At 33.9% G+C, this 19,708-nt stretch overlaps 3 protein-coding genes across 3 annotated transcripts; all 3 read right to left on the bottom strand.

Annotated features, from left to right (window-relative positions):
- Positions 1–190: 190 nt before the first annotated feature.
- On the bottom strand, positions 191–10,956 carry LOC124437094 (protein FAN-like). The gene is given in 39 exon segments (XM_046987115.1): positions 191–646; positions 721–830; positions 1,268–1,370; positions 1,443–1,535; positions 1,606–1,663; positions 1,948–1,971; positions 2,080–2,136; positions 2,361–2,422; positions 2,737–2,798; positions 2,925–2,992; positions 3,067–3,134; positions 3,214–3,240; positions 3,243–3,271; positions 3,778–3,883; positions 4,107–4,218; positions 4,300–4,399; positions 4,498–4,540; positions 4,680–4,811; positions 4,887–5,007; positions 5,240–5,291; positions 5,421–5,484; positions 5,567–5,657; positions 5,975–6,054; positions 6,402–6,484; positions 6,795–6,888; positions 7,359–7,458; positions 7,626–7,697; positions 7,852–7,943; positions 8,020–8,060; positions 8,140–8,192; positions 8,300–8,344; positions 8,427–8,495; positions 8,569–8,662; positions 8,748–8,803; positions 8,881–8,959; positions 9,076–9,112; positions 9,115–9,173; positions 10,281–10,472; positions 10,943–10,956. Coding segments are annotated over 39 exon segments (2,937 nt in total). The 3' UTR covers positions 191–551.
- Positions 10,866–15,698, bottom strand: LOC124437093 (UPF0489 protein C5orf22 homolog). Its single transcript, XM_046987114.1, has 8 exons — positions 15,292–15,698; positions 14,874–15,222; positions 14,316–14,372; positions 13,745–13,772; positions 13,226–13,671; positions 12,668–12,943; positions 12,265–12,395; positions 10,866–11,981 (listed from the first exon to the last, which is right to left on the bottom strand). The coding sequence occupies exons 1-8, from the start codon at positions 15,696–15,698 to the stop codon at positions 11,858–11,860; spliced, it is 1,818 nt and encodes a 605-aa protein (XP_046843070.1). The 3' UTR covers positions 10,866–11,857.
- On the bottom strand, positions 15,687–18,417 carry LOC124436797 (aspartate aminotransferase, mitochondrial-like). Its single transcript, XM_046986771.1, is given in 13 exon segments — positions 15,687–16,100; positions 16,196–16,269; positions 16,340–16,582; positions 16,771–16,868; positions 16,870–16,916; positions 17,003–17,038; positions 17,117–17,185; positions 17,285–17,372; positions 17,474–17,547; positions 17,613–17,672; positions 17,750–17,866; positions 17,940–18,099; positions 18,282–18,417. Coding segments are annotated over 13 exon segments (1,272 nt in total). The 5' UTR covers positions 18,365–18,417; the 3' UTR covers positions 15,687–15,977.
- Between the last annotated feature and the right edge of the window lie 1,291 nt (positions 18,418–19,708).

The following is a 19,708-nucleotide window of genomic DNA, read 5'->3' as shown; positions in this document are numbered from 1 at the left end:
AAGAAACCTTTAAAAATGACACGAAAACATTAAATGATTTTAACGTCATGGTTCCATGGATTGATTGTCTTTCAAAAACACAAGTAATACTAATTGTTCAAAAGAAAACATCATGCACTAATAAAAAAGCACGACCATAGACACTTTGAAAAAAGATCAATACATATTTTTTAAATAAAATCTCCGATAATTCAGATAATAAATATTTTTAATTTTTCATTCTAAATATATTATTTACAATTATCATTCAAATTAATATTTAATACAAATCTTCATGTGAAGTTGAAATAATCCTATTTAAACTATATTCCAATTTTAACACATTTCAACTATAGCTTTGGTCACTTCACTACAGCATTCCGCTGTGGCAGTACATCATCAAGAACGGTGTACATTCATAGGATTGAAGGTGCTTATTTGAGTATTTTGGACGTAAAAACGACACTATATACAAAGTACTTGTAAATAAAATGAACGTATGCAGAGAGAATGTTCATTTGGAAAATGTTGATCAAAGATGAACAATTAAATCGTGGACTCTTCGACAGAACTTAATCAGCAATCTTCCACAATATTACCTGATGGTCTTCACCACCAGTTGCAATCGTCATACCATCTCGCGAGACATCCACGCAACGGATTGGACCTATAGAAATGATCATTTCGTTATTTCGTGAGAAACTAAAACTTACAAAATAGACAATTCTCGCCCAATTTTACCTTGATGTCCATCAATTCTTTGTACTTCTTCGTCACTTAATAAATTCAAGATATGTAGTTGACCAGAGCTTCCACCCGCCATCACCAACTGACCATCCCAAACAGCACATCTATTCACAAAATACAAACAATAAAACGCGTGCGGTGATTGGTCTAGAGCCTTGTTTGCATGTTTTTAGAGGAAAATTATGTTTGTCTTTTTCGCATTATTGTTATTTTATAAAGAAATAAAAGATGTTTTTCGTGTTTGCACTGGCTTATGCAAACCTCGGAGACGTTTGTGAGAACTCTCAAGCATGTGCAACCCTCGATCTTCGGTCTCGGGCTTGCACTAATCTGCTCTCGAGTTCTCCCAAAAGGTCTCCTCGGTTTGCATAAGTCGGTGCAAACACAGTAAACATCTTTTATTTCATAAATGAACAATAACTACCATTAACATCATTCTTAACAGCATTCTCACAGCAAACCTTAATGTTTCAAACGAGGAAGCTTCCTTTATTTTAGTCCATGCACATGCAGGACAACATTATACACTACAGTTTAATACCTAATTTCATCATGTAGATCTTTCAGGTATAACTCAGTTCCAGTCTGCACATCAAGAACTCGAACACATTGATCCGCACCACAGGAAAGGATTCTCTGACCATCTTCGAAGCAATGAAAAAAATTCAATACAGCAGCAGACAAAATACTTAATTGCCAATTGATATTCTATAAACCTGGACTAAATGCAACTGTATGCACTGAGCTTCCATGTACTTTATGTTCGTTGACAATGATTCGTTTATCAACATTCCACAGTAACACGTGACCTAAATTTGTTGATGATTTCATAGTAAGACGACAATTATAAGTGATCTATATGTGTAATGCTATACAAACCATCTGTTGTTCCCGTGACTACCAAAGTATTAGTTGGATGAAGATCGACAGAATTCACCTGTTGAATTAAGTACTTATTATGAAAAACGGAGGAAGAAAGAAGTTATCATCAAGGGAGGAGAGAAGTTATCATCAAGGGAAGAAAGAAGTTATCATCAAGGGAAGAAAGAAGTTATCATCAAGGGAAGAAAGAAGTTATCATCAAGGGAAGAAAGAAGTTATCGTCAAGGGAAGAAAGAAGTTATCATCAAGGGAGGAGAGAAGTTATTAAATGATTAATAAGTTTATTTACTTGGCTAAAGTAAAAATGAAATTCAAATACATATTTATGATGATACAAACCTCCGTATCGTGGTCAAGTTCAGTCTAAAATGAACAAATATTTATTAGATAAAATGAACAATCGAGATTTGTGAGAAAGACAGTAATTTTGTCCACAAATTCAAATCAATTATACATAAAAACAGCGCATACCAAAAGTACTGGTGAGGAAGCTTTTCTTACACCGAACTCAGGAACGAATCTCCAAACCTAAATAAAATACAGTTAGAAAAACTAAACTGATTTTAACACAAAATAGAGTTATAGGCTTCAAGTGAGTGAAAATCACAAGCTGTAGTGAGAAACTCTCGCCCTGATTTAGTAAAAACATCCATTGATTTCAGGGGGGGCGACATTCTTAATTCTCTGAGCGAACCCTATGTATTAGTATATTTTTATGTCTAACAATGAAGCAGAGATTTAATCAAACCTACTTTGACAGTTGAATCCCACGAAGCTGTGACAAGAATACCATCATTCCAGCATACACAGGAAACTGACAAATAAAATAAGATAGCATGAGGATACAAGGTGGCAAAGAAGGATACAATGTGCAAAGAAGGATAGAAGGTGGCAAAGAAGGATACAAGGTGGCAAAGAAGGATACAAGGTGGCAAAGAAGGATACAAGGTGGCAAAGAAGGATACAAGGTGGCAAAGAAGGATACAAGGTGGCAAAAAGGATACAAGGTGGCAAAGAAGGATACAAAGTGGCAAAGAAGGATACAAGGTGGCAAAGAAGGATACATGGTGGCAAAGAAGGATACAAGGTGGCAAAGAAGGATACAAGTAATATTCAAGTGAAACATACTAGCATCATCATGACCACGAACAGTGTCTGTAATTCTTCCGTATTCAACGGAATATATGTAGCTGAAAATATATAGAGAGAATATGTTAAATGTAAACAATGATGGATTAACAAGTATATGATGGACATTGGGTGATTTCACACCTGTATACAGACATGTAAATTGACAAATCAAAGTCATAACCTACATGTTGTTATCCCATGATCCTACGACGATAGTTTTCGAGTCTGGCATGATGGCACACGACGACAGAGCCTGAAGAATATCAACATTAGTGAAAACCAGGATTATTGCTGTCAAGCAACGAGTTTAGTTAGTTAAAGTCTTACCATTGACGACAAATTTATGCTTCGAACTTGTTGTTTGTCGTGTAAACTGAACATTTTTAATTGGGTATCTTGAAAACGGGAAATTCATAACATCAATTATTGCATAATCATTTGGAACTGGTATGAAAGTTCATTTTGAAAAAATACCTTGTGATACAGAAAATACACTTTTCCATCAAGCGAGAGACGAACTGATGTTACACAACTTTAAAAGGTAAAAAAAATCACTTTATGAATGGAAATAGTTAAGATTGCCTGAAGAATATTCTTCTGTTTTCAAAATCCGCCGTTTATTCGTCAATTTCGCTAGTTTACTTCATTAATAACATTGAATCTAAAATGGTTCATTTAAAAAGTTTGTTTATTTAGAAAGTTTGTTTAACTACAAACCTTTTGTGTCTACTCAGTACAAAATGATTTAATTTCATCTCCAAACGAGAATTAAGAGTTCTAAATTCACAGATTAGAAATTATATTTTGAACAAAACGGCATTCTTGAAACTACCTTTCATGATTTTAATCATTCAGTTATTATTTAGGAATTTTAAAATTATCTGTTTTAAAATGATTATGGAACATTTAGGATTGGTATTAAAATTGCAAATTATTTTATTCTTCTCTGTGCATTTAGCGTTTTTTCCCAACTTTTATTTTTCATAAATGCGTATTGTACATATCACTTAAAGCAGAGAATAAAATTATAAATTTTACTCTTTATGCAAACGATGAGAAGAATCTTGCTCAAGTAATTTTGACACGGCCCAGTGAGGTGAATGGAGAGGTTCTTCTAAAACCAAGTTTGACTCGTTCCCAGTATCTAAACAAACATTTTTCATGCTTTAGGAGAGGAAGAACGAGCACTAAATACCTCCAAGATAATGACAAGTCTCACTCGCATGAACTTCACGTGAACTAAGACATGTATAAAAATAAGTCTCACTCACGTGAACACCACGTGAAATATGAGGATAATAGAAATAATGGTAAGTCTCAGTCGCGCGAACTTCTGGTGAACTAAGAATAACAACACTGTCGTATACCTTCCAGGTCAATATCGTCCATTAAAAACGGTTCATAGTTCCGCAAATCCAAGTTGCTTAAACCATTTAAAACATCAGCCTTTGGAGGAATGGAGGCCGGTACTCTGGAACCCTTAAAACATAAGAAAACAAGTTCACACGATCTATATTTCCACGTTTACACTTTATACCAGAGTATGCCTTGAGAACTTACGTTGCGTCGGGGATGGGGACTGGTGAAGAGTTGTTTCGGTGTTTGACCAAACTCTAGGATTTGCGATTCTAACGAAGCTCTCTCGTTAGGATCGTCAATACTGAGGAATAAAAGGAAGGACGAAAATGATGAACAAAAATTACTGACAAGTATGTAAACTAATCAAATGTTATAGGAACTTAATAAATTCTCCGTTACCTGTCTAAGTCAACAGCTCCCTCGTAGGTAAGGTAATAAAAAACTTAAATAAAAAAATACAGACATGAAGAGATCGCATGAGATGACGACATGACGACAACGATCACGTGTTACGTAGATATTAAATATAATAATGATAATAATAATAAACTTCTAGATGCATGATATCATATGAAGCTTACCATTGTTGGCTTTCCATGCCTCTTTTCCTTTCTGTTTGTAACCAAATATCAAATCAATCCAGTCGTGGATATTATCTGATACATGACGACATTCCAGAGCCTCGCGACATTTTCTGATAAAATCCTTTGGACCTGAATGACGATTTCAATATGACGAATTTTAGGTCATTTCCGGTTTAGCAGATACTGAAACATCACAGTATTTACCGCTCGCCCAAGGAGGAAGTTCAACATCGTGGACTTTTGTTTTGTCTTGTTTCATACCAAGGGGAAGATTTAGTCTGTTGACAAGGAACTCGCCAGAAGATTGATAAAACTCCGGAATCAACTGGTTTAAATACAAACAAACATTTGATGGTCTAGTTAATGAATATGCACCTTAGTGTATCAGTGAGAGTTTAGAAGCATGAACAATCCATAGTATTTCAATTTTATCTGTATAATGTCAAAGAAAAATGACTACAAATGGCATAAATTTTATATGACAATCAAAATAAGTTTCTGACTGTTATAATTGCGTTGACAAATAGCCACAAAGTAAATATATTGGGCCAACCAACCTCTTTCACATCAGCATGGCCAGCAAGAACATTTTTCCAAGTTGATGCAACACTGTAAAGAAGGCATAATGAGTTATATTAAAATCTCCCTATAGCTAAAAATTGTTACGGTTTCTAGAAGAAAGTATGCAGGCAATATTGATTTAAATTTTTTTAAGTTAAAATTTATTTATAATCAAACCTATTAAACAATCTGTCAGGTTGATCAAACTTTCCTCCTTGTAAACACAATAAATATTCTGGTGCTAAAAAATATATGAGTTTACTATGGTCAAATCTTGACGGTAATGTTTTTCATAAATATTTGTGCCTTCATGAAGTACTAACCAACTCGTGTTAAATAATACAATACATAACCAGGCGTAGAATAATGACTGCCGTATAAGAACTTGGGCTCCGGCATATCTTTACAGCGGTCCTATAACAAAAATCCTGAAGGTATGTTTCAAATCTATTTCAACATCTTACTGAGCACATCACCAATAAATAGTAATCACTTTATAGAACTTGCAGAATATGGCAATAAAAATAGCAGAGATATTTTATGAAACTAAAAAGTTTTGAAGATACCACGGATAAAGACGTAGGTTGAATTTGTCGTTCATAAGGATAAAAGAACTACATAGATAGATACTTTCTACTCCTACGATGAGATTTGATAAAAGAACTTCATACATAGATGGCTACTTTCTGGTCTTTTGTCATGATAGCTACGGGGGTTGATTAAAAGCTCACCTTTAGTTGTTTTAAACGACTTTCATTGAGCGCGCCAATTGGTTTAGTAAAATCACGAAACGTTTTTGGATTATTCAAATCTTTAAAAGATAGGAGATTGTTACAGTACATGTGGGATCTTTAGAGGAAAGATGACTTTACGTGGGATTAAAACAGATTAATACGATTAGATATAAAGGAGATTCTTGCAGTATATGGGATCTTTAGAGGAAAGATGACTTTACGTGGGATTAATACAGGTTAATAAGATTAGCTATAAAGGAGATTCTTGCAGTATGTGGGATCTTTAGAGGAAAGATGACTTTACGTGGGATTAAAACAGATTAATACGATTAGCTATAAAGGAGATTCTTGCAGTATGTGGGATCTTTTAAAGACAAAGTTCGTTATAAATATCGTCATACGTTGCCAAGGTGACAGTTCATACCAAGTACTTTACTCTTGTAATCAGCGATTACCCATGGGAAAACTGGATACTGAGTGAGGTCGTTAAAACTACGATCGGCCAAACTACATAGGAGGATACATGTGGATAAATATTGATATAATCAAACTACATAGGAGGATACATATGGATAAATATTGATATAATCAAACTACATATGAGGATACATATAGATATGAAGAATTTTTATTGACAAAGAAATATAGTGACATATGTAGTTAACTACGTGCCGTTATACAAAACTTTAAAAGGAGAGTGTAAATTGTTGAGAAACGTAGATTTTTGCATTGAATGTACATTTACTTAAGCACTCGTATTCCGAAAGAGAAGAAAAAGCGTAACAGCTCAACAGGGCAACTAAATTTACTGACATACCTATTCAAATACATGAGATAGTCGAAGTTAGAGATCACACCATTTTGCCATTTTAACGTCATGTTTTCCTGTCCGGTGTCTTGAAGTTCTAAGTCTGATGAAAAATATCCTTGCATTACAACATACAAACATTGACAACATACAAACATACAAACATTGACAACATTACAACATACAAACATTGACAACATTACAACATACAAACATTGACAACATTACAACATACAAACATTGACAACATTACAAACATTGACAACATTACAACATACAAACATTGACAACATTACAATATACAAACATTGACAACATTACAAACATTGACAACATTACAACATACAAACATTGACAACATTACAATATACAAACATTGACAACATTACAAACATTGACAACATTACAACATACAAACATTGACAACATTACTACATACAAACATTGACAACATGACAACATGCAAACATTGACAACATTACAAACATTGACAACATTACAACATACAAACATTGACAACATGAAAACATGCAAACATTGACAACATTACAACATCCATCAAATGTTTCCTACCAGGTTGCTGCAGAAGAAAATCGTAAAATTCGTTACGTTTATCTTGTGATGGAAACACCAAAAGCAAATGTGATTGTTCTTCGGAAAATATTTCCACACCCTAAAAAAATTACATAACTTACACGTGAAGGAAACAAAAAATTCTTACAAGTTGTGATAAAAAATATATAGAGTAGTGACGTCATTCCTATCGTTTCCAGTTCTTTTCGAGAAAGCTATTATTAAGCTGATTCTGATTCTGAGAACTAATGTCTCTGAGACACTTACAACATGTCTGAGTAAGTATCTTCTTTTCACAACTCTTCTGACCGAGCATAGCTTGCATTTCATTACAGGAAACTATGAAAAAATATAAATTTGATACATCAAGGAATTCCTAGAACTACCACCATATGAATAAATTATTTAAGAGTTGCAAGATATTAAAAACAATGGAGGTCATGAGAGTGCATAGAAAATATTCAAAAATACAGTAAAAATCTGATTTAGTTACCGGCTCTACATTATTAAATGGTTGAAAATATATTCTTGCAGAAGTCAATAATATTTTTCCGGGATGACAAACAAGAGGAGTAATTCGTTCAGCTAAATGGAAGAGTTTAATAGATAAGGTGGACATGTCAATAAGATTACAATAAGAATGACTTTATACATAACAAACCAGTTGTTTCCAAGATGATTTTCTCAAACAAATCTTCAAGCCTGTATAATGTACAAATTAAAAACAGGAGTCATAAAAGTTCATATGAAATCGATGTGATTCATCACAGTTTTAACTAACCAAGTTGGGTTAAAGCCAATTTGTTTTTGCCTTGCCTTCACTATTGTTTCAATCTGGTAATCACGAACATATTATTTAATGAAAAGATCATGTAAGATTATATCTTTTGAATAATTTACACAATAAGACAAAAGATAAATAAATCAACTGCAATTCTAACCATTGTTGAATGCTCTGAAAATGGCAATGATGCCGCTCTATGTAACTAAATAAATGATAAAAAAGTGGATAATTGTTACACTTTGATAACAATAACAATGCTTAGAATGCACAAAAAAGATTCCAACCTGTTGTACTTGGCTAATGACATTACTTAAAGCCACAAAATTGAAAGAAAATAGATATTGATTCCTCTCCTAAAGATAAAACGCAATTTAAAAATAACATTTGATAGAAAACTGAGATAAAACCAGCATACAACAAACTCACCCTTAAAAAAACATAAGGTGCTATGACATTTCCTTCTTTCATTTTTACCACTAAACTTGTTTCAACTGCAAGAACATTGCCTTTGGAATCAATCCTAAGTGAAAAAACTTTGCCAATTAACATGTGCGTAACCATAAAACTATGATTAATATTATAATGAACAGTTATGATCTTAATACCGAGATAATAATGGTCCGGTCCATGGATTCATTGATGTAATATCTTTAAATGGAAACTACACAACAGAAAGAAAGAAACAGCAAGGTAGGTGAGTAAATGGTCATCAATTACCAATGAATTTCATCCTTTTACCTTCATAATTGGATAAGTTGTATCAAGGGGATCAAACAGGATCGAATGTGAACATAACTTCAAACGACCTCTTTGTTTCCTAAGTGACCATTTTAAAAATACGAACTTGTTTCAATGTTTGTAGAAATAAATGTATTTCGTGCAAATATTGTACTAATTTTAAAAGATTAACGGCAGTACAATTCAACTAAGCACCTCTTTATAGCTTCATCTTCTGTGAGTCCAACAGGAAATAGAAAACGCTGAAATCTTCAAAATATATTTCTCCTGGCTCGAGCAATAACAGAGAGAATCTGTAAGGCGGAAAAATAAGAAAACCATTATGAGTCGAGCGCTAAAAGCACGCCAGTGTAGTCAATAGCGTGGTCATAAAAGACAAGATTAACTTCTCATGTATATCAGTTGAAAATGTGTGACAAGCACGGTTTTTGGATGTTTTCAAACAATCACAAAATATCTAATCACTTACGACAGGTATCTGACGAAGAAAAAAACTTCGAAAGACTCGACATTTAAATTTACGTAAAATTAACATCCATGCTACATTTGACTACCTTTCTTTCACAGAAATTTCACATTGAGTTAGTCCGCAGGAAGATTCTGGTGTTAATAATTCAGCCATGTCTACAACCTAACACGTAATCTATTATTGCAAAATAGTTGTCCACGAACAGTCGCAGTCGAGTCAAACAAGTAGACAAGCCTTGACTCGACCTTCAGGTGCTGTGGTCCAATGAACAAGTCCCCCCGGGTCAGGGAGGTACTTCATTTTGGACTTGCTCAGCTTATGCTGCAATTCATTTATCTGTTACCATTGATCTGTTGATTAGTTCACTGATTATCTGGATAAGTTAAGGCTCGACGTTAACGCTTACATCCTCAAAAAAAACCCGATCTTAGCGTGGAGTTACGTCGTCAAGCATTGTTGTTGCCGGAAAATCATCAGCTTGTTTGATGATTTTAATTGATATTTGAAAGAGTAAATTATCAAGAATATATGACACGCTAAAATCATCAAGGTCAGGCCGTCAGACAGTTATCATTTGCTTTGGCAAGAAAGAAAGTAGTAGAATGCAAGATGGTAGAAATCGGAAACATGTGTCTCTTGAACGTCATTAAGAATTTAATGTTATGAAAATTGAACAAATAATTCTACTTATCAAATTATTTATTTGGTGGTTGATCATCATAAATGATAAAATTATTAAAATACAAAAGGATTAAGCAAAAATTACCGTTATTTCTAACGCAAAATACAGTTTAGATCATACTTCCTTCATTAAAGAAGCTGCAGAGATAGATAGTTGAGAAATAGAATATTTTTACTGCTGGTTAACAAATTCTACACTTTACTAAAACTAGACAACTTTGAAACATAGTTACAAAACTTGGTTACCTACCGGCGAGATCTTGCTTCACTGACGGATGCTTCAAGGTTAATTAATTCATTAAAAAGTTTCAAGTTCCAGATGTCTTCCATGATCTCTTCTAAACTCGTCGTAGATAAATCCCTTTTGAATGAGGGTGAAATTTCATCGGAGTTCTTGGTCAGCAGATAAATTGTGTCTTTTAACAGACTCCACGATAATTCTCTGGTTAAAAAATAAGAGGGAAAGTATATTTCGAAATAAGAGCAAATCACTCATTATTATTCATGTCACAGTACATTCATAAAATAACGTTCTTTATGCAGTTTACAAACGAAACAGCATGATGTTATGCAAATATAAATGAGAAAAGAAAGAAAAGTAAAAATGCTCTCGAAAAAAAAACACAAAGAATTACGGCAAAAGTAATAGACATTTCGCGTAACTTTTGGTGCGAGTGTTTTAAATAATACATTTATAACATTGTAGTCCAAAGAAGTTCTACATATATTGTTTTCAACAAAGAGAATGTTCCTCAATTATGTGTATCGATGTTAGACGTCATGAATTATTTCAAAACGTAGTTATCGATGATGCGCTGATTTTTTAATTTTTTTATGAAATTTCTATTGAAACATTTTTCAATGACATTCTTACAGCTTTTATCTGTTCCGCCAAATCGTTACTTTACTTACCTCTCTGAATACATTCTTATAAGCAATTTCCATACATTGAAATACACTGTGTTCTCCATAACGATCGATTTGTTCAATCAATTTCGAAGGAAGCAGCACCATTTATATAACTTACACTTGACAATAACATAAGTATGAAACTGTCCTTTACGATCCAAAATAGGCGAAGCTTTGGGCGTTTTTATTCAAATGAATGGTCATTTCAATCGCACCATCATCCTTATATAACTAATGCGTAGGTCGGATACATAAGGGAAATACAGAGATTTCAATAAACAAAACGGGAAATTCGACAGTATAGAGACAAGTAGCAATATACAACTAAGTCCATAGCAACAAAGTGAAAAGGGGGAGTTCTCCTCTTGAGCGAGGGTGCTTAAGAGTACTCATAGTATTCATTAAGTGCAGCGCGCCCACGATTTTTTTCTCTAATATGTAGATTCGAGTTATATGCTTAGCTATCTAGCACATTCCACCTTCAGGGCCGTAAGTAGAACGACAGTTGGAGAGGCTTGTATTCATATCTCCGCAGATAATAACGGATTTCAAAAGAACATAATACGACGCGTCATGTATATATGAAGACACTCCTACATCACACTCCACTCCTGTATACACACACAATTAAGCATTTTCTGAATAAAGAAGAATTTCATTTCTCTTTATAGAGCCTTCTGATGATAAATACATACACCAGTCCATTTCACTTTCAGTTTTCCATGTTCACGTCTCATAATATCATAAAGACTCGCTCATTGTTGTTTATAGACAACCAATATAACCAATATAGTCAGATCAGAACCATGTCATACTCATTGACCAACAAAGATTACGCCGACAATATTCATTTAGATGATTTACATTTCAAAACAGTTTTGAGCGATATACGTTCATTGCACACCAACAGAAAACACTTTACTCTTTCAAATATTCGTAGTGAAACTCGATATTTTCTTTGAAACAACTCCCTAAACATTTAATCAGCGATTGTTGAATAAACTCCACTGATTCTGGAGGAGTGTAATCATCATCAGAGGATCTGCAGAAGGATAGTAGCATGCTTTAAAACAATTAAGACTTTCTTGTGCACATTGGATCTTGTAACCTTTCTATAAATAATAGTTGTATAAGCAAGAGCCTCCTAATAAGGTACATCGTTTGTAAAGTGGGAATTAGACGAAATGATTTAGGTAAAGCCAACATTAATTTTTTTTTATATCTTTTCTTTGTTATTGTTATATAGGTTACATGCGTAGGAATGATGTGACACGCTTTAAGAAAGATTGTAGAAAGCAAGCATCGGGTACATTTTTATTTCGTACCTTGCCACTGTGATTATGGTAGGGTTAGGTATTGAACACAGCAAGATTTCCATGTCTTTGATGATTTTAAGAATGTCTTCTTTTTCAGTAACGTGAACAGGAAGGTTTACAGTCATGCCCGCCGAGTGAACCTGAACGGGATAATTATTTTCAACAAAACTTTCTATTTAAGCTTGGTTCTCAAAATTGCTGTCAAAATCGTGTTTATAACGCAAGCTCATAGCTAGAACAGAGCTCTATCGTCCAGGCGACTTAAATTCTAAAATGATTCGAGAAGACTCAAAGGACTGAGACGACGACATGAGAACCTGTCTTTACATAATATTTACCAAGATTCTTTAATATACCTACGGAGTTGTAAGTCAAAATTGTAGATAAGTATAATTCCAGGATACAGTCTTACCATATCATAATCGATAATATCCTCTCGTGATTTTCTCCATTCTTTAATAAATGCAATGAAGTTGTCATCGACATCATCGTTTTTACATGATGAAGACACGAGTGACTCCAGCTGTTTTAAAGATCTCGCGAGTCTGTCCACATTTTCCTTGTGTAAACGCGAAGCTTCCATCATGTCCTTGTTAAATATAAAATAACATAAATTGCTTGCTCGCGCTAGAAAAATGTTCATGTTTTGCAGATAAGTTTTGAAGAAGCAATACACGAATCTCAATAGTAATTAAAAAGCAAGACAAAAGAAGTGAAAAATTCTTTATTGTTTTAAGATGTCACGAATATCATACTACAATTGTGCTACAATATACGTAAATTCGAAGACAGAGAATTAAGTTTATGTTCAACACTAATTCCGGTGAATGCAGGTCTATATAAATTGTTTTATCTTGCACACTTATTTATTTCAAGTGCTGTTTTTTTCGGCCTTTCGAGCAATTTCAACTCCTTGCGCTTGCCACTTGCTGATGGTTTCGTTGGGCGAAATTAACGTGAACAGAGTTACAGTTAAACTGTCTCTCATGTAAAACAGAAGACTAATCTCGATGACAACAAACACGACAATGCTGAGCCAAAACTTTCCAAGAATTACATGACAAACAAATGAAATAAAATAGCCAATTTCGCATGCTATGAGATCGCCAATAATGTTCTGAAAACTGTCTCCTTTATATTCTGATGATGTTCCACTTGTGCTGCGATAACGTTCCACAACGGCATCGCTATTTTCAACAACCTCCCAAGTAAATTCAAACACAAACATGACGACGGCACCAAACTCCGGGCCGAAACCGAGTAGAAACCACAAGTAATACAAAACAACGCCGTGTAAAATATGTGTAAAACTGTAAGGATCAAACAAATGGCGAGAAACCTTAGGACTGTACCACTGAGGAACGTAGAGAGGCCACCAAGCGCCGTTGTCCCAAGCCATTACTGTATTGTAGCTTACTAGTACAAGTTAAACGACGAATAAAACACATGAACTTTGCAAGAACATGCTATATTTATAACAAACGGATACCAATGTACGCACGACTGGCTTTCAGCAGCTGTGAAAAAAACACGTCATTGAATATATGTATGTGACGTGTCACTATCGCTTCCACGTCAGAAAGGTTTGGATTCATTGCCAAAGCGGACGAAAAACGTACATAAAAGCATTGATTTAGCAATCAGATTTATCTCCAATATAATTCATAAAATATGACCTCTTCAACTCCATAAATGACACACGTAGACATTGGAATCTCATTAATCTCGTTAATAATAATTGAAACGCACAACTTTTATAAGACGTCATAATAGCATGGACAAACGTAGGTAATAGAGATTAGTCACGTCTACACATCTTCATTAAGATTGCGTTTAAATTAAAATCACGTAATTTACTAACACCGTCTGAATTGACGTCTAGGAAATTTATAAAAATTCGAACGTTTGAAATTCATTAATCACATTAATGTCGTTAATAATAATTGAAAGATACAGCTTTTATAAAACGTCATAATAGCATGGACATACGTAGGTAATAGAGATTAGTCACGTCTACATGAACATTGTATTTTAATTTAAAATCACGGAATTTTACTAACCTCACCTGACTTGACGTCTGGGAATTTATAAAAAGTTCCGAGCGTTTGAAATTCATTCTAAAAACAAACGTTTTTTCTGGTGTGAGCAGAGTCTACGTGTGAAAAAAGCAGGATTGCTTTTGCACATGCGATAACAGAAATAGTGAGTGATAATTTAAAATTTGATATAAATATTGATAGCAGTTATGGCTGTTGCTAACCAAAAACACCAACACCAATCCTTTTAAAAAATGTTTTACTTTTAGTAACTTGGGTTAGGTAGTGTATATGAGATCCTAACTTAGGCAAACATGCATCTGAATGGATTTCATGTTTTCAAACCTGTGGAAAAATGGATCTGAATGGATTTAATGTTTGCTAACCTGCTTAAAACTGGATCTCAATGGATTTAATGTTTCCTAACCTAGGTAAACATGGATCTCAATGGATTTAATGTTTCCTAACCTAGGTACACATGGATCTCAATGGATTTAATGTTTCCTAACCTGGGTAAACATGGATCTCAATGGATTTAATATTTCCTAACCTGGGTGAACATGGATCTCAATGGATTTAATATTTCCTAACCTGGGTAAACATGGATCTGAATGGATTTAATGTTGAAAAGAAATCCATGTCAATATCCAATATATAGGGCACTTCCAAGCTTGACAGGATGTCATTTATAAACATATCAATGTTTCTTTTAAGTATTTCTTCTTTATTTGAACTTGTGTCACATTTGTGTTCTGTTTTACCACATGTGATCTTTAAAGATACATCAGATGAGGATGCATTCAAATTTGTAATATCTAAAACACGTACAGGCATTGTTTTTACGAGTAAAGTCAATTCCTGTGAATTTTCTAATTCATTTTGTGGAGAAAACAATCCATCTTCGCAGAAATACTTCTCATTGCATGAAACTCTACGATTGAAAATAAATTCCAGTCAAATAAATAACAAAAAGACAATGAAAAACGTATACTTTAACTACCTTATTGTTCGCTCCGTTCTATGTCTGCCTACTTTAAAACACAATGTTTTGTCTGCTATTTGTGTTGCCCAAGGTGGCTTTATCCAAATCACTTTCCCAATATGTCCAACATAAACAGCAGGTATAATCCAATCTGCAATGCTTATCACATCAAAAAGAAAGTCTTTCTCGTAAACACTATCCGCTTTCATATCAAATGGAACCATAAGATCAGGGTGAGAGTCGAAATGTAGTAGAGTTATTCCTGAATATGGCAAATGTTTGGAACCTATCGCCCTATAAATATACGGTAGAACTTCCTGATGATACTCACAAACCCATACAGGGATTTTATTGTAAGGACGTAGCTCGTTTTTGCGTCTCTTTGCGGAAACATTTATATGGTTAACTCCTTGTTCGACGGCCATTTTGAAAAATATATTTGTTTTATTTTTATATGAAACTATTTTTGATTGGTCAATTATCACTCTGAGCTATAATAGAAATTTATGTTGACTTAGGTCACATACCATATTGTGGTCATATACCATACAGTATAGTACCATTATATAACATACCACACTAAGAAATAGTACACTATCATTATATATACCGATTATTCTTATTGAGATTTCAATAGTTCATTCCAATACTTTTACTATACTTTATATTTTATACTCTATTTTTTCATCGGAGAGCAAACGTGTCTATCTGGTGACTTCATGTACAGCTTCCGCTAGATATTCTACATTTGTGGAGCTCACACCAGCAACCGACATTCGTCCATCTTTCGTGAGGTAAATTGAAAATTCATTTGTAAGCCTTTCAACCTGTATAATAAAATGCAACAGTTAACAACAAGTTCACTAAGCTACAAACAATAATATGAATTTGACATGAAATATGAATGATTGTGATTTTATACCTGAGCAGGCTGAAGTCCAGTGAAACAAAACATTCCTATTTGATCCGTGATATGGGACCAATCATGCTTAGACCCTGCAAGTAAACAGCTCCTAATTAAAAGGTTTGAATGAAGCAAATATCACACACTAAACACCTATCTTACCAAGTTTCTCTAGGTTTTCACGCAGTTGTTTCCTCATTGAAATAATTCTATCAGCCATTCCCTTTAGCTCCACGAGCCACTGTGATCGAAGTTCCTCGTTACTCATAATTTTATGAGCAATCCTTGCACCATGTATTGGAGGATTTGAATACATGGGGCGTATGAGAATTTTAAGCTGAGATTCCACAGCCTTAGCTTCATCCTCAGACTGACAGAGTATGTTTAAAGCTCCAATGCGCTCGCCTATAAATGGAAAAATGAAAAATCTTTCACCATTAACTTAAACAATGCAATCGATCTTGTTTGCTCGTATTGACCAACTTCTTATATGTTTTTCATATTACTACAACATAGCATAATTACCATGTAGACTAATCATCATCTTATTTCATATAATTTTCTATAGAAAACATTGTTTGAACCATACCCACCATATAGTCCCATATTTTTGGCATATGATTGTGTCACTATCAGTGGTAATCCTTGATCGACAAAATATCGCATCGCAGCCGCATCTCGATCAATATCGCGCAAAGCCTTGATATGCCATGTCAAAGAAAGGATACAACTTTCTTTTCTTTAGTTTCCATTAAAAGTAAATGAATTGCACATGAATAAGTTTTCCATATATCTCAATACACCGACATAGATTGAAACACATACTTTAAAAATTTCACATAATTCTTTCCATTGCTCAATCTAAGAGAAATGAAACAAAAAAAGATCAATGCAGAATCAAATAGAAGAATGAAAAAACAATTAATGATGAAAAATTACCTTTGGGTCAACACCAGTTGGATTGTGAGCACAAACATGCAGTAATACAATTGATTTTTCAGGCATATCCTAAATAAAAATGATTCAAACAATTATGCTAAAAACAATTGCTGAAGTAAACTTTCCAATTTTAAGATAATTTGTAAAGAAATTCAATCGGTTATTTACATTTAGATCCTTCAAACAGCCATTGAAGTCAAAACCACAAGTTTCAGCATCATAGTAACGATAGTATTTCATCTCAAAACCAGAATCTCTGAAAAAATGTCATAATGAAGAGAACAAAAACAATGAACAAACCACATCTAGTTTTAATGTCAATACAAGTATACACTACAAGCAGAGATTCATACAAACCTTAATATGGGAATATGATTTCCCCATGTGGGATTAGGCATGTGTATTATTTTATTCCCTTGCCAAAATTTTGCCTGTTAATGCATAACAATTAAATGGTGCAAGTAAAATTAAAAAGTATGCAACCGAAAGTCAGCACCAGAAATTCTGCTCCCAGCCTCAAAGCTCCAGTACCAGAAATAGTTTGAACAGTTGCATTCTAGAAAAAGTTGCACAGCAACAGGTTACAAATTTACAAATAACATGGAGTTTGTCATAATTGTCAGATACACTTACTAAACCATTCATATCTTTACCAAATGCAAGAAGTGCTGAAGCCTTTGCAAATGCTGGTATACCAGCAATAGTTGCGTACTCTTTATCAAGATTCTCTGATGCAATAATGGCTTCTGCCTTAGAAATAGTACCAGTACATGAGATCAAACATTTGTTTACGTAAAAATGACTCCATTGTTATTCTAAATACCTTTCTTACAACTGGCAACACATATGGTTTTCCTTGGTCATCTCGGTAAGCTCCTGCACCAAGATTAACTTTCTTAGGGTTGGAGTCCTTCTTGTACGCTTCAGTGATTCCTAGAATGGCATCTGGTGGACCCATTTCTACATGTGACCACCATGTGGAGCTGTAGGAAGACATTTGTTTATATTGATCATACTATCTCAGTAAAAATAATAATAATATAATAAAATATAATTTAAATATCTCTAAAGAGAGATATTTTTGTTGGTTTTTTGAAGAGCATGTGGATTAGTGGATATTGACAAAAAGTCAACTTCATTTCATTTGCCACAAAATCAGATGTACCTGCTTCTGACGACGAGTGGAGTATATCCAAAGTTAAAACAAATTTTACGATTTATATCTCGAGCAATTTTTATCGCGATCATTTTTGCCAAAGTAAAAATATAATCCCACAGTTCGAAAATTGAAATAGATTTTACAATGCTGCGCATGCGCATCTAACAACTATTTTAAAGACATACGTAGTTTGTCTTCGTTGGTCATTTTCATTGAAATGAATAAAACAAGTCAATGGTCATCATGTATTTAATCAGACGTTAACTGTGGGGGAGGATAACCATATATCTTGCTATAATTGGCTAATTCTTTTGAAAATGTCACTTTCTAAAGAATCATGCAGCATGGCGAGCATTACATTGTTCACTCACTGTCAGGGAATAGTTACGATGTTGCACAACATCACCATAGTTGAACTTGTTTTCAAATTTGGTTAAATGAAACAATACCTCTCACTCGATAGATTTATCAATTTTGTAGTGTATTGTTTTTCATTGCACTTCAAGCCAATCATAATTTTTGATCATGTAGGTGAATGGGTATAAATATTTTTGAACAACATGCATGTTGTTTTCTAATTGATATTTTTCGAGTGACGATGTCTAACTGTAGAAGTCAAAATTTTGCTGGGTTGATGAAATGTGAGAAAGCTCTCGGTAGCGACGTTAGGGTAAATGATACAGGCTCAGTGTATTTGAAGACTTAGACATCGGCTATAGAGGCAACTATTCCATGATTTTTCATTTGGTTGATTGAGGCGAAGAGACGTTCTGTGTCTTCCCAAAAAAAGATGGATAAAGATACATTGATACATCGTTCGGACGATTTTGCTGTCGGAACATGGACTCTAGTATTTTACTTTGGTATTACCGTGAGTGTTTGCAAGACGGGCCAGACAAACAACAGCATCTTCTTATGTAACTTTGGTATTGCATGAAAACTGTTTTATACACATCAAAATTATACTTTGGATGTTCATGCTTTTAAACATAACCATCTGTTCAGAAATTCAGTTTCAAACCAAACACTGAATTTATAAAATTAATAACTCAATGAACGGTTGAGAATTGCAGAAGATAAAGAGGAAAGATGGCTGTGAAGTTAGTCATATCCCGACAACTTTAAAATAAGAACTATGACGTTTAACATACATACTAAATCATTTGATCAAAATGCCGTGTTGAAGTATGAAGAAATATTTGTAGGAAATACAGACTGTTAATGCATGACGGACATATAAAGTCGTTAATACGATGATAACTCCATTATTTTATATTTTTAGATTATAAAGTTATCGTCAGTGAAAGATGCTGCAAATGGAAGAATTAGATTGTCCTTCAACACAAAACGTCCTTCCTCACCCTCGAGATCAATTCTTTCGGACTGAACAGCTGGGAATTATACCTATGAGTCTATGAAATAATGCTTTCATT

The sequence above is a fragment of the Xenia sp. Carnegie-2017 genome, unplaced genomic scaffold, assembly GCF_021976095.1.
Source record: "Xenia sp. Carnegie-2017 unplaced genomic scaffold, XeniaSp_v1 HiC_scaffold_16, whole genome shotgun sequence".
NCBI classification, from domain to species: Eukaryota; Metazoa; Cnidaria; class Anthozoa; order Malacalcyonacea; family Xeniidae; genus Xenia; species Xenia sp. Carnegie-2017.
This window is presented reverse-complemented; position numbering and strand designations above follow the sequence as displayed.

What these genes read in the sequence shown, in the direction of transcription:
- LOC124437093 (XM_046987114.1), bottom strand. Translation starts at nt 15,698, where the DNA reads ATGGCCGTCGAACAAGGAGTTAACCATATAAATGTTTCCGCAAAGAGA. An exon ending in ACATGAGAGACAGTTTAACT is followed by an intron (nt 12,944 to 13,225) that starts GTAACTCTGTTC and finishes GCTTTTTAATTA; the next exon opens with CTATTGAGATTCGTGTATTG. An exon ending in ATATTATCGATTATGATATG is followed by an intron (nt 12,396 to 12,667) that starts GTAAGACTGTAT and finishes TATCCCGTTCAG; the next exon opens with GTTCACTCGGCGGGCATGAC.